A 16,011-nucleotide genomic window follows, 5' to 3' on the forward strand; every position below is an offset into this window, starting at 1 on the left:
GCACTTGAAAAACTTAAAAAAGACACTGTAGTGTCAAAATCCATGGGAACACTTCAGTCACCCTCTAACAGAGGCTCCTTTTGCCATTCATTTGATAGGGGAGGCTCAAAAAGTACCACAACAGATGCCAACACATCTTCCTATAAACCTCAAACCCAATGCCCCCTTCTTAGAGGCTTCTACAAGCGTGGTTACAGAGGAAACAATTTTAAAGGAAGAGGTAGTGGTACACCAACACGTACCACTCCATCTCCTAACAAGCAGTGAATTAATAACAATTCCCCTTGACCATCATGCACCTGTTGGTGGAAGACTGCACCGGTTTCTTCCCATTTGGCAATCTATAACATCATACAAATGTGTGTTGGATATTATCCTACTTGGTTATTGCCTGGAGTTCACCTGCCGTCCTCCAAATTTCCACCTTGCATTCACAAACTTTCTCTAGAGTACCAACAACTACTCCAATAAGAAGTACAAGCGCTTCTAACAAAAGGAGCTACAGAGACAGTTCAACTACAACATCAAGGATATGGGGTTTATTCACTTTACTTCTTAACCACTTCCGCGCTAATGACAAAGCCAGCTCGTCATGGGCGTTACCTGCGCTACGCGGATGACGAGCTGGCTTTGTCATAAACCGCGCATTTTTGAAATTCCAGCGCACAGCGGGAATTCGTGGTAGCGCGGAAGCGGTTAATCCCCCAAAAGGATGGTTCTTTAAGGCCACTCTTATATATCAGACCTTTAAACCGCTACATACTATCAGAATACTTCCATATGGTCACACTTCAACAGGTGCTTTCACTCTTACAGCAAGGCGACTTTATGTCAACAATGGACTTAACCCCTTCCATGCTCATGACGAGCTGAGCTCGTCATGCAGCACAGTGCTCCTGTGCTCATGACGAGCTGAGCTCGTCATGACCACACCCGTTTTTATTGCTGTCAAGCACAGCAGGGGAATCGCTCTAGCAGCGATACGGTTAAAGGACACATACTTTCACATTCCTACTCACCTCACATCACAAATATCTCAGATTTGTAATAGCAGGAAAACTCTATAAATTCAAGGTACTACAATGTGGAGTAACTACTGCACCCAGAGTATTCACCAAATTCCTAGCAGTAGTAGCAGCTCATCGAAGAAGACAACAAATTCATGTCTTCCCATATTTAGACGATTGGCTCATCAAGGCCAACACACATCATAAGTGTTTAACAACACTCTCAGAGTACTATAAATCTTCTACATCAGTTGGGATTCACAGTCAATGCACATAAATCCCATCTTAAACACTCACAGCTGCAAACCTATCTAGGAGCTAAGCTAAACACTCAAACAGTTTTAGCTTATCCCAATGCTGTCAGAATCCCCAATTTTCAAACACTGTTACTCCAATGCCAAAGCAACAAGTATCTAACAGTCAAAAACGTTCATGCAACTCGTAGGAATGATGGCATCATGAATTGCCATAGTACCTCATACATGATTAAACATGTGTCCTCTACAGGAATATTTAGCACACAGTGGAATCAATCACTGGGTCAGCTAAAAGATCTAGTGTTGGTAGACCGCTGCACTCATCGCTCTCTGCAGTGGTGGAACACACAAAACCTATCAATAGGGTGGCCCTTTATCGACCCTGTTCCACATATTGTCCTCACAGCAGATGCATCCCTCACAGGGTGGGGTGCCCATCTACAACGTCTTAACAGTTCAGGGTCTCTGGGACACTAAATACCAAAATTTCCACATCAACTACCTAGAGCTTCTAGCTGTTCATCTAGCGTTAAATGCATTTCTACGTCACCTGATAGGGAAAGATGTCCTAGTCCAGAAGGACAATATGATAGCTATACAATCCGTACAAAAACAGGGGAGGGGGGGCACTCTCTACTGTTATCACGCCTCTCTCAGACCTTTTGGCATTGAGCAATACATCACAAAATCCAACTGCTAGCAGAACACCTTCCAGGGACAGGCAATGAATTTGCTTACCTCTTCAGCAGGATGTGGCAACAAGTTCACGAGTGGGTACTCCTCCCCAGGTCCTCCTCCTATACTTCCACAAATAGGGGTTTCCACAAATATATCTCTTAGCAACAGCGAGAACTCAAAATGCCCAAACTTTGTCTCTGGTTTCCCACACCCTCTATCCAAATACAAAGCCATATGGATGAATTGGACAGGGATATTTGCTTACAATTATCCGCCTCTCCCTCTTCTTCAATTTCTGGTTCGGAAGCTCAGGCAAACATTATTCTAGTAGCTCCCACATAGGTGCGTCAACCATGGTTCACCACACTACTAGAACTCTCAGTAGTTACACACCAGAAGCTTTACCTCACCTCAAACCTTCCCACACAGCACCATGGAGAAATCTGACATCCAAACCCCAAGGAGCTCAACCTAGCGATTTGTCTCCTGAAGTCAGAGTTTGGATATCTAAATCTATCACTAGATTGCATGACAATTCTGAAAGAAGAAAGGAAACCTAACACTAGAGCATGCTATGCAGCAAAGTGGAAAAGGTTTGCTATATATTGTAATAAACAGACAATTGACCCACTAGATGATTCTGTGCAAGAAATCATTAATTATCTATTGCATCTACAACCGGCCTTGCTTACACATCCATACGCCTACACCCTGCAGCGGTGGCTACATATCTTCAAAACAGATAACACTTATCACTATTTCTGGTGGCAGTAATTTATGCCTTTTTGGAAGGCCTTAAAAGAGTGATACCACCAAAGGATCCACCTGCATGAATTCTTAATATTGTTCTAACAAGACTTATGGGTCCACCTTTTAAACTGTTTCACAAATGTCCACTGCAGTCTCTTTCTTGGAAGGTTGCTTTCTTGATTGCTATCACTTCACTTAGACGTGTTGGTGAGCCTCTTGCACTAACCTTGGAAGAACCATTGTTCCAACTTCATGGAGACAGAGTTGTTCTTCGCACTAACCCAAAGTTCCTTTCAAAAGTAGTCTCTGCTTTTCATATTAACCAATCAGTTGAGTTATCCATATTCTTCCCTCAACCTGATTCTGTAGCAGAAAGAGCTCTACCTACATTAGATGTCAAAAGAGCATTATTGGATTACCTTGATAGAAAAAAAGATTTTCACAAAACAACTTCTTGTTGCCTTTGCTCCCCCTCATAAAGAGAAACCTATCTCTAAATCTGGTATTTCTAGATGGGTAGTTAAATGTATCCAAACTTGCTACATTAAAGCCAAAAAAAGTTATCTATACCTCCTAGAGCACATTCTACTCATAAAAAAGAAGCCTCAATGGCCTTTTTAGGTAACATTCCCATATCTTATGTTTATAAAGCAGCTACATGGTCTACACCACCCACATTTACCAAACACTATTGTGTGGATGTATTAGAACACCAACAAGCTAACTAACGTAGGACAGGGGGTGCTAAAAACACTTTTTCAGACAACTGCAATGTCCACTGGTTAGCCACCTCTTTGGGAGAGTACTGCTATACAGTCTATGCAAAGCATGTCCATCTACAGCACACATGCCTCGAACTGATTATGTTACTTACCCTGTAAGCATCTGTTCTTGGCATGTAGAGCTGTAGATTCACATGCACCCTCCTCCACGGACACCTATGGTTGTTGCAGGTAATATTCACATTATACACACATGGACATCTCTGTACCACACTTACTTTCTCCATTCTCACCCTCTTGTGGGAAAAAACCCAACTATGTAGTCGATGCCCATGTGCAGTATCACCGAAAGGAGTAGTCGCCTTACCTCGTGACTGGAAAAGACTTCTTGGAAGAAAAACAACTTGCAAACATCTGGACCAATACTAGATGGCAGCAGTATGCAAAGCATGTGAATCTACAGCGTTACATGCCATGTACAGATGCTTACAGGGCAAGTAACACAATCCTTATATCCTAATGTGCTTATAACACAGCAGACAGTATATCCATCATGTTTGTAACAGAGCAAACTCTAAATCAAGTTAAGGTATGTCAGTATGCTTCTGGTGCAGTGTTGTGGTCTGTCTCTAAGGCTGTACAGTGTAACACGTGTGGTGTGAGACTGGGTGTTCGATTCATATGTAAATATGTCATCTTTTATCATATTAGAAGGTAGTGTGGCAATGTCATATTTGTTCAGCTGTGGTTGTATGATTTGGTGTTGGAGAGGTATGGCGAGAGGAATCTGGCATTTGCTTATAACTCTCTTGTGTCCATAATGTTTTTTTGCCCGGCATTTATAAATACTCTGGATGTTATGTCGATGACTGTTTGATATGTCTGAGTTTTGTTTGACATCTGAGCGATGTTCTAACTAATGTGTTCTTTTAGTCTGTGATGGTAAGTGCTGTTAATGGGTCCATGGTGTGTAGTGAATGGATGCAAGAAGGCTGCTAGGTCAGTAACAAAGGCACACCAACACATCACCACAGTGTTTCGTAGATGGCTCTTGCTATCTATCGGTGCATGTCCAAATCAACTTCTAGTCACTGATGATTGTCTGTATGTGAGTACATGATCAGTCTCCAAAATATCAAACTGTTCCAACTCCGCACCTGTAAACTGTGGAATGTATGGTCTTTCACAGGTTTGGGTAGCAGCGTAATTTTCTAGTTAAGCAAAATAGTTAGCGTTCATTTATGGATCGATCTGACTCTCGTCAAGCCCTGTGTAGGTCTTGAATATCCCTTTTTCAGCATATCTTAGTACTTAATTAGAAACCGATTATGGTGATACACTGAGACATATGACAATATTGCTGCAGTCTTTCCTCATCAGATGGCATGTGATTTTGGGTTGATTCTGTCTCGTCTCACAATATTCAATATAGGTTTAAAAAATGTATGTTTGTGAAATATTAATACTGAAGGGCATAGTGTGTATACATATACACACACACACACACACACACACATATATATATATATATATATATATATATATATATATATATATATATATATATATATATAGAGAGAGAGAGAGATATCTATATATATATATATGTACCTAGGGCCATTTGAGCATGTGTAATACCATTTGTTCGAATAATAAATGTACATCGATACTTTAAACAAGACAAACCAGATCACTTACTTACAAGCTATTCTCACTACAAGTAGCAGCTTTCGCTGTCAGAAAAAAAGCTTGCCCATGATATGTGACTTACCCCACCGCAGACCTCTCAGTTTTTCAGAATGGAAAGAAGTTTTTCCTCCCGCTTCCCTCTCTCAGTTTTATTCCCCTACAAATGCCACTGAGAGCCAGGTAAAAGTTATGTGTTTCTCAGTGAACTATGGATTACCCTAGGGTCAAAGGGCATGAGGAAGGATCTTGGGGAGTGTATTTATTGGTCATCTTTTGTTGCATTAACTCGGCCATGGGGCAGTGGGCCGCTCTACAGACTCCAGACATAAGAAATGTAAGAGAAAAAAACAGCCTCACTAGAACAGAAGCAGAAAGGACACAATCACTTTGTTTGGGACATAGAATCCGAAGAGATAAGTAGTCATAAGTATTTTGGATGATAACATTTTTGAGTTGCTCCCTTGAGTGTTTCAGATCCCCTTCTGCCGTCTGGGGGCTAGGCGAGAGAAGCCCAATGTGCAGTTTTGCTTTTTTATGGTATTTTTATTATTAGTGGTTTGTTTCTCCTATTGTCCCTTCCCTCCCTTCTCTGCAGTCTGCCTTTTTGGTAGGCCAATATATGGGAATGAAGAACGTTATGTATTGTGCACACCATTTTTAAAGTTAATGTTCGAGGCATGTGGGCTGCTGAATTTATATCTATGCATAGATTGCCGCCTAGTCTTGGGTCCGGATGATTGCACATTGTTGTCCTGGAAGAGTCTTCGAAGTATCACGAGATAGGTGGCTCCTCTCCTGGATTACAGTGCGCATGGACATCTCCTCCATGCTCAGATTGTTTTTTTCCGCTATTGGGTTCGAATGTACTTTCTTAAGTCAAGTTCGGCATATATATATATATATACTCTTTCTCAAGGCCAAAAGGCCTTCGGGGCGTCGGTATTGTCTTTCGTTCGGTGCCTTACGCTTGTTTTTCTTCAGCGGGACGTCGAAGACAGATTGCCTTTCGACGCGAAAGGCCCCATCGACGATGGAACGAAGTCTGTTCAAACGCTGCCCCGTTTGCAACTCGAAATACCCTCACATTGATGTGCACCCGGTGTGCAATAAATGTCTCTCACCGGACCACGACGAGGCCAGCTGCATGGCCTGTTCGAAATTCAGATCGAAGAAAACTCTTCGCCTTCGACGCGCTGCACGACAGTCGGCGCGGGACTCGGCACCCGATCCAGAAAACATCTTCGGGGGTGACGACGAGGAAGGTGTACGAGAAGAGGATCCTGCCCACTCGGATCCCGCATCAGAGCAAGACGAAGAGGACGAGGGAGAACTCTACGTCCATGATGAAGACATCGTCGAGGTAGGAGACGACGCACAACCTCTCGGAGCAGTCGACGACGACTCAAGCGAGGAGCTAGGCCCAACCGCAGTAGCGGGGCCCCATACAGACTCTTCCACGGCTCAGGTCGAGGCATCGCCGGAAGGCCTTAGCCAAGATCTTCATCCCCGTTCTCTAGTCCCGCTTCAAGGCCCAACTAAGAACATTTCAAATGAGCCTCGCTCAGTGGAGCAGTCGAAACCGAAACATAAAGACACTAAATCGAAACCGAAAGTGTTGACAACAACCATCGGCTCGACGGCTTCGGAACCTCCCAAGTCAACACGTGTGCTCAACCCCTCGGGGTCGACGGGGCGTCGATCCGAAGATCGGAGCGACAAAGCCTGTGTCTGCTGTTAAACACGTCATGCTCACGTCGACGTCAAAGTCCGGCTCCAAAGATGGCGACTCTTCCAAAGGACTCAAGGCACAAAAGCCGTCGATTGGTTAAGGCCTTCAAGCCTAAATCCACCCTCAGCACGAAGGAACTGACCTCCTCGAAGCCCACAAGCGTACCTGCTGCGCAGCAATGGATCGAGTCGACAAAGAGCCACAAGCACACTGACCAGTCGGAGTCGGTCGGATCGAAGACAAAGTCTTCAAAGCAAGTCGGCCCATCACTGGTGCTTTCAGCGCCGATTAAATACGGCCTGCCCCCAACGGCACGCCCTAAGGCTGTTCAACTCACTAAAACTACCGACTCATCCAAGTCACCATCGGTAGCTGCACCACCTCAGCCTCGAACCGAAGACGTTCAGTTCCAGCCACCAACCTACGACGAACAGTCGAAATTATACATCGACTCCGAATCAGGCCGACTCACCGTTTACAAACGTAAAATCAGGCCTGAAACTCCTATGGAGCCTTACAAGATACCACTAAAGAAAAAGAGAGACTCTACCACCTCTCCTATCCTTTTTGAACCCATACTGCCATATGGGCAAGACTATACCTACTCACCCACTCCAGTCACTGAGGATGTGGATGATGGGGACAATGAGGACCAGTTTAACTATCCCATTGACACGGATCAGGATGAGTCCCAGCCATGGGCTGACACTGTTGACCCTGATGAACCACACACCACCCCTGACACTCAGTCATATGCGGTCAAGACTTCGCCTACTGAAGACACTGCTGCGTTTAACGCACTAATTGAACGGGCAGCCCTTAACCACGATGTCGACATGCACGCTGACCCTGTGGAGGAAGACTTTCTTTTTGATACGTTCTCGACGTCAGAAAGATCTGTAGAGACTCTGCCTATGCTCAAGGGTGTGCTCAAACATGCTAGCGACATTTTCAAAGAGCCCACTAAAGCGAGGGTGGTAAACCCCAGAATTGAAAGGAAGTACCGGCCTGCGCCAGTGGACCCTACGTATATCAAGGGCCAACTCCCCTTGGACTCCTTAGTGGTGGCTAATGCTCGCAAAAGAGCAAACTCTCAAACAACTGGTGATGCTCCTCCTCCGGACAAAGAATCCAAAATCTTAGAAGCTTCTGGGAATTGTGTAGCGGCACTAGCAGCTAATATTTGGAGGATCTCCAATACACAGGCCCTGTTGGCACGTTATGACAGGGCCCACTATGACACGTTAGAGCAGCTACTGCAACACCTGCCAGATGCTTATAAGGAAGGAGCAGAAATGCTTATACAGGAGGGGAAGTTGATCTCTAACGCGTCCATTAAGTGTGCGTTAGATGCAGCTGACACTGCGGCTAGGGCCATAAACACTAGCGTGATGCTTAGACGGCATGCTGGCTCCGCATCTCTGGTTTTAAGTCAGAAATCCAAACTACTCTACTTAATCAGCCTGTTAACCCTAACTTCCTGTTTGGTCCTGAGGTAGACACCACTCTAGAAAAGATTAAAAAGGACACTGAAACTGCAAAATCCATGGGAGCTCTGCAGTCTCAACAATTCAGGGGCGGTTCCTTTCGTCGCTCCGGTAACAGGGGAGCTTCTAGAGGTCAAGCATCGCAACAAGCCCAGTACACCAAGGGAGGCACACAATCCACCTATAACAAGAACAATAGGGGTGGATACCATGGGAACAGCGCAAAAGGCAGAGGACGTGGCAATAATAATACCAGATCCTCCGCCGCTAACAAACAGTGATGTCTTGTCACTGCCCCCCGACCATACCACACCAGTCAGGGGGAGACTTCAGCAGTTCCTGCTAGTCTGGGAAACCATTACCACGGACAGACGGGTGAGACAACTTATACGTCACGGCTATTGTCTAGAATTAACATCCACTCCACCCAACATACCCCCAAGGCACCGTCCTATGTCCGCAGAGCACATGCACTTATTGCAGCAAGAAGTCGTCTCCATGCTGCAAAAAGGGGCCATAGAACTCGTGCCTTTAGACCAACAGGGTCAAGGAGTGTATTCACTGTACTTCTTAATCCCCAAAAAAGACGGGTCTCTCAGGCCTATTCTAGACCTCAGACCCTTAAATCAATACATCCTGTCAGAACACTTTCACATGATCACTTTACAGCAGGTTCTGCCACTGCTCAGTCAGGGAGATTTCCTAGCAACCCTAGATCTGAAGGATGCCTATTTCCACATTCCCATGCACCCCAGGCACAGGAAGTATCTCAGGTTCACCATCAACAACCAGCATTACCAGTTCAAGGTCCTGCCTTTCGGGGTCACTACTGCCCCCAGAGTGTTTACAAAATGCTTAGCGACCGTGGCCGCGCATCTTCGGAGGCAGCACATCCATGTCTATCCGTATCTAGACGACTGGCTTGTCCAGGCAAAATCTGCCCAGCAGTGTGCCAGCCACATGTCCCGCACAATTCACCTCCTACACAGTCTAGGATTTTCACTGAATTACCCAAAATCTCATCTTCAACCCGCCCCTGTACAACAGTACCTAGGCGCGGAAATAAACACTCTCACTGCCACAGCGCATCCAAACTCAGCGAGAGTCCACAGCATGCAGGTGCTGATTCAAAAAATTCAGACCACAACACTCACTCCCAGCGCAAGTGTTCATGCAACTGATAGGCATGATGGCCTCCTGCATCTTTATAGTCCCTCACGCAAGGCTACACATGCGTCCGCTTCAAGAATGCTTGGCACGCCAGTGGAACCAGGCTCACGGACAGCTAAAAGACCTAGTGTTGGTGACCGGTCGTGCATACAACTCTCTGCATTGGAGGAACACACAAAACCTTTGCCAGGGACGACCGTTCCAGGAGCCTGTACCACAAGTGGTGCTGACAGCGGACGCGTCTCTCCAGGGCTGGGGGGCTCATGTCCTCAATTATACTGTGCAGGGACTGTGGACCACACAGCAAAAGCGGTTGCACATCAACCTCTTGGAATTGATGGCAATCTTCATGGCGATGAAGGCATTCAAGTTGCATCTCTGCAACAAAGTTGTGCTTATCCGGACGGACAACATGACTGCGATGTATTACATTCAGAAGCAGGGGGGGACACACTCTCCACAATTGTCACACTTAGCACAGTGCATGTGGAAGTGGGCCATTCAGAGGAACATGTTCCTCATGGCGGAACACCTCCCAGGCAGGGACAACCAGATGGTGGACCTGCTCAGTAGACACAGCTATCAGATGCACGAGTGGGAGTTACATCCATCAGTGCTCCAACCATATTTCCAGCAGTGGGGTCATCCAGAAATAGACCTCTTCGCCACACAAGAAAACGCAAAATGCCCCACCTTCGCCGCCAGGTTCCCACACCCGCAGTCTCAGGGCAATGCGATATGGATGAACTGGTCGAACAAATTTGCGCCTTTCCTCCAGCACCACTCATACCGCTGGTGGCGCGCAAACTGAGGCAGCACTCCATGACACTCATCCTAGTTGCTCCAACGTGGGCGAGGCAAGCCTGGTACACCACGTTCCTGGAACTTTCAGTGGTGCCCCACCAGCGTCTAAAACTCACACCCAGTTTCCTCACTCAGAGCCATGGAGACATTCAGCACCCAAATCCACAACAGTTGAGCCTTGCAATCTGGCTCCTGAGGTCATAGAGTTTGGCTATCTAAACCTACCCCCTGACTGTATGAACATCATCAAGGAGGCTAGACGGCCTACCACCAGGGCATGCTATGCAGCAAAATGGAAGCGTTTTGTCATCTACTGTTCCAATAATGACATTAATCCACTGGATGCTTCCACGCAAAACATCATATGTTACTTGCTGCACCTTTACAGATGCAATCTAGCGTATAGTTCCATCAGGATACACTTGGCTGCAATGGCCGCTTATCTTCAAAATAGACAGCACCTCTCCCTTTTCAGTGTGCCGGCCATTAAAGCTTTTATGGAAGGACTCAAAAGGGTCATTCCTCCAAGACACCCGCCTTCGCCTGTCTGGAACCTCAACATAGTCCTCACCAGGCTCATGGGTCCGCCATCTGAACCTCTTCACTCTTGTGAGATACAATTTCTCACATGGAAGGTGGCTTTTCTGGTGGCGATCACGTCGCTGAGACGGGTTAGTGAGCTGCAAGCCCTCACTATTCAGGACCCTTTCATTCAGATTCATGCTAATAGGGTGGTGCTGCGTACCAACCCTAAATTTAAGCCCAAGGTAGTGTCACAGTTCCACATTAACCAAACTATTGAACTGCCAGTATTTTCCCAAATCCTGATTCAGTGGCTGACAGAGCACTACACACACTAGATGTTAAAGGGCTCTCCTGTATTACATAGACAGGACTAAAGATTTCAGAAAAACTAAACAACTGTTTGTTGCCTTCTCTCCACAGCACAAGGGCAACCCAATTTCAAAGTCAGGTATAGCCAGATGGATTGTTAAGTGCATACAGATCTGTTATCAAAAGGCTAAACGCACATTAACAGTTCCCCCAAGGGCGCATTCCACACGCAAGTTAGGAGCATCCATGGCTTTCCTAGGTAACATTCCTCTAGAGGACATATGTAGAGCAGCCACATGGACCACCATAAACACATTCACCAAACACTACTGCGTGGATGTACACTCAAAACAGCAAGCTGCTGTAGGTCAGGCTGTTCTCAGAACTCTTTTTCAGACTGCTGCAGCTGGCACGGGCAACCGCCGCTAAGGAGGGTACTACTATTTATTCTATGCATAGATATAAATTCAGCAGCCCACATGCCTCGAACGGAATATGCTACTTACCAGTATGCATCTGTTCTTGGCATGTAGGGCTGCTGACATAGGAAGTTTTATTAACCCTACCTCGTATTCACTGGGTCAAGTATCAAGACTGACAGTGTCCCCTGGATGTAACACTTGAAAACTCATGCTGCAGTGGCCCAGACCTCCTTTGCTCAGGGTCGCCACCTTGTACTGAAGCCAATGTCAAAAAATGGGACAATGGAACAATAAGCTTTTCTCAGACACAAACGCAGCTAAGGCCACTAAGAGAGGCAAACCAAAATGTATCCACACCCAAACATAAAGCTTTGTTCCGACTGACAGAACCCCCCCCCACCCCCTAAAACACAAGTCAGTGAAACCTGAGTTGTTTGGTCAAGCCTGTGATAACTAGGGTAGCAAAGCTCTTGATCAGTCCTGAAGTAAGGTACAGCATTTCCTTCTCCCCTTAAAGTTATGCACGTCGACAAGGTGAAGCAAGAGAAGCGGCTTCTACCTCTTGCTCGTCCAATGGTACCCCACCACTGGTCTTACTCCTTCTTGCCTCAAGATTCATGAAGCTTGTGGCCCAAGCACAAAGGAAATGTCCCAAGAGCCCTCTTTACTATCTGTAGTTCCCGCTCTTTGCCCTTCCTCTAACTCGCAATGAGCTGGCAGTTGGAGGGTCAAACCCTGTACTGTTACCGAATGTAAAAGAGTTTATGATGTCACTTCTGGTACCCAAGCACTTTGGAGAATCGATGTCAATGGGTAAATCAAGGAATTTCCCCCAAAACAGCTAGTAAGCAGGCAACTAGAGAGAACACATTTTCAATTATAAATATTGTTGTGCTATTGCTTTTTTGAGCCCCACAAAGTGCCTACTTATTAAGAAAAGCTTGCAAGTAAATCATTACATTAGCCATATTAAGGTATCAACTGGTTAATTTTCGTCGAACAAATGATACTACACTTAACCAACAAGGTACAATCAAAAATATTAATAATGGCAGAATCTTCAAATTATTTCACCTGTTACAGCAGCACATCTAGGAGTCTGGAAACGATGCTAATGTGATTGGAAAGAGAAGCTAAGCCAGCCCTGTGCCCCGGACACAAGGCGACAACACCAAGTAGCTACCCCTCTGTATGTCTGTGCTCTCTTGTAGCACGACAAGGGCTTTCACTCTGTCTGTGTCCCTGTGCTCTCCAACTAACATAGTCTTGTTGACTTTTGTGGCCTAACACTCTGCTGCTCAGCTCTCTCTTTCGCTCATCTGACAGTCTGTACCCTGTTGCCGCCCTGGTGCAATTTTTCTTTTTATCGTTTTATGACTTTCTTGTTGTCTTCCTGTCAGTGTTTCTCTCCTTTCTGTCTCCCATGCCCTTCACCTGCAGAAAGTGATCTTTCCGAGACAGGACGATGTGCTCATCTCCTTCCTGCCTCTGGCTCACATGTTTGAAAGAGTTATGCAGGTAAGACGCTTATCTGACCTCACCTGGCCTTGCCGGGCTGCTTGTGTTTTTTTTTTCAGAGTCAGTGGTCCCCCACATGTGCGGATGTACACATTTCCTATTTGCCCTTAGCACATATGTTTGAGAGGATGGTGCAGGTAAGGTCTAAATGTTAGCATGGACATGATTATCCATGCCAAAATGAATGAGAAATCAATTTTTAAACAAATTCCATTAATTCAAAAATCAACGTGTTTAATTAAATTTGTTTAATTTGTGTAACACTGTTAATTAAACTAATATGAACAAACATAGGAAGGTAAATTGGTCTCTGAGCCAGTGTGGTACCCATACAAAATATCAACTCTTCATTCTCAGAAAACAAAATTAAAGTTTTAGTAAAATAAGAACCTTATAAAGATCACTTTATGTTCACCAGAAGTCATTTAGTAGTAAAATCTAAATTTATTTAGACCACAGTCTGTTAAACTAAAAGCCATGATAACATTGATATTAGATAACATACCACCAAACCGGAACAGACTAAATATTTGCATATCACTCAAGACGATTAAACTGAGCTGTTTAATAAGATCCTCCAAGACGGAATACCTCCTCCTGCTTCTTGGAATAATGCCTCGATAACGCTGATATTGAAACCGGGAAAGTCGGCAACCTCTTGCGGGTCTTATAGACCGATCTCCATCTTAAACACTGACTATAAAATCTTTGCGTCAGTGTTGGCAAACAGGTTGGGGGCGGTAGCAACAAATATCTTGCACGTAGACCAAAAGGGGTTTGTAAGGGGCCGTCATCTGTATGAGTTGACCTACAATCTCATAGGTGCCATAGATATGGCTTCCGTGGCAGCACTCCCCCTAGCAGTTCTCACCTTGGACGCAACCCAGGCCTTCGATAGGGTTAATTGGATCTACCTATCGGAGGTCTTGGTAAAATTTAACATCGGGTGGAAATTTAGGCGGGCAGTTAGGCTCCTGTATCAGAACCCGTCCGCCTCTTTGCTTGTTAATGGGGAATTGTCAAACCCTTTTAATATAACACGGGGTACTCGTCAGGGCTGCCATCTTTCTCCCCTCCTATTCGACCTATAGATTGAGCCCTTCGCTCAATGGATACGTGACAATTGCAACATCAAGTCATTTAATTATGAAGGATGGGAGAGGAAGGCCGCCTTGTACGCAGATGATGTCCTCATTTTTACCTCAGAACTCCGTTCTGCATTCCCCGCTGTAATTGCTTTGGCCCGAGATTTCGGACTCGTTTCCGGCTATGAAGTCAAAACTGCAAAGACGGACATAATGGTCTGGAATGACCCTGAACCGGTGGCAGGGGTTCAGTTGAGTCCAGTCCTGCGCTACTTGGGCCTAAATATATATAATGATATAAATAAAATTGTTCCATCAAATTTCTCGCTTATTGCCAAGGAGTGTCGTAGGTTAATGAAATCATGGTCATCGCTTCCAATATCACTACGGGGCAGATCTAACTTAATTAAAATGACCATTCTCCCAAAGGTTACTTTTTTATTTAATACAATCCCTCTTTTTTTTTAACCTTCGATGATAGCTAAACTTCAAAGTGACATAAGCTCTTTCATTTGGAGCAATCGTATTCCCAGAATAGCCTGGAAGAAGATCACACGTCGTAGAGAGAAGGGTGGTTTGGCTGCGCCTGATCTACAACTTTATACGTGGGCTTTTCAACTCTCCCATGCTAGGATGTTATTAAAATCTCCCACAAACTCTGGCTGTGGGCATATGTTTGCGGCACTGCTTAGAGGGGAAAAGTTAGTTGACCACAAATTTTTGTTTAAGTTTGGTGACCCCAAGTTTTAAAAAAAAGTAAAATTGAAGGTGCTACGGGAAACATCAAAGACATGGGTGAAACTTACACGTTTCATTAAAATTGACTATTATTCTGCTAGGGCTCCGTTATGGAATTCACCAGGGTCCCCGAGTTGGCTTCATGATAGTCTCGCAGCACCGCTGAGAGAGGCAGGAATGGAGGTCTGGGGGGACATTTTTGCAGATGGTCACTTACTCCCGTGGGAGGTGCTGAGTTCCAAAATCGGGGTAGGTCTTTCCAGGTTTAAGTACCTCCAAATGAAAAGTTGGGCGCCCTCACAGATTTCTGTTAAGGGTAGGTTCCTGTTGGGGGGGGATAGTAACATGGTATCCCTCTTAATAGATAAGCCTCCAACTAAGAAAGAGGTCTCACTCTGGTATAATCTTTTATTGGATGAGGGTGAGAGTGAGTTCCATTTGCCTGATTTCTTGTGGGCTGGGCATATTATCAATCATAGTCTGGAGAATCTGTGGCTTGAGTCTTTTAAGATCATGTGGAATATAGTGAAACCCTCTTGGCTACGCCGAAATCATCTTTTTACCCTTCATAGGGCTTACTATTCGCCACAAAGATTGTCAAAGTTTTCGAATAACGCCGCTGTGGCATGCCCTAAATGTGGCCTGACAGCTACTTCTGACCTTCACATGTTTTTTGATTGCCCACTTTTATCATCTTTCTGGAATATGGTTTGCTCATCACTCACTACTGCCTTGGGATCTCAGATCTTGTTATGTCCCGTTCTTGTTATTTTTGGGATTGCACCAGAGATTCAGGGTCGAGCTAAAAATCTACTCTTCTACGGAATCTTGTTGGCTAGGAGGGAGATATGCAAGAAGTGGAAAGACCCGTTACCTCCTACTTTGTTAGACTGGCGCACATCAGTGTTACAAACATCCAAGATGGACTTATTAAGATCGGGTAATTCGGATAAGAGAAACTTCTGGCTTTTACTAAACTGGTAATAGAGGTATACTCCACCTTGGTTTTTCTTTTCTCCCCCAAGGTCCAATGATTACGCTGCTTGACACCGACTTGCATACTTGTATACCCAATAGGGCGGGCTCGATATAGGATTGGGTATTTCACGGCAGCATACCTC

At 45.2% G+C, this 16,011-nt stretch overlaps 1 protein-coding gene across 2 annotated transcripts in view; it reads left to right on the top strand.

The window, feature by feature from the left end:
• Window positions 1-16,011, top strand: part of ACSL6 (acyl-CoA synthetase long chain family member 6) — a 465,401-nt gene that overhangs the window by 319,671 nt on the left and 129,719 nt on the right. Inside the window, exon 11 of one of the 2 annotated variants that reach the window (XM_078653126.1) lies at window positions 12,990-13,067. In XM_078653126.1, coding sequence (XP_078509252.1) covers window positions 12,990-13,067 — 78 coding nt within the window. Of the gene's footprint in view, window positions 1-12,989; window positions 13,068-13,126; window positions 13,205-16,011 lie in introns of both variants that reach the window. The other variant, XM_078653125.1, reaches the window with a different exon arrangement.

The sequence above is a fragment of the Lissotriton helveticus genome, chromosome 7 (genome assembly GCF_964261635.1).
Source record: "Lissotriton helveticus chromosome 7, aLisHel1.1, whole genome shotgun sequence".
In the NCBI taxonomy this organism is placed as follows: Eukaryota; Metazoa; Chordata; class Amphibia; order Caudata; family Salamandridae; genus Lissotriton; species Lissotriton helveticus.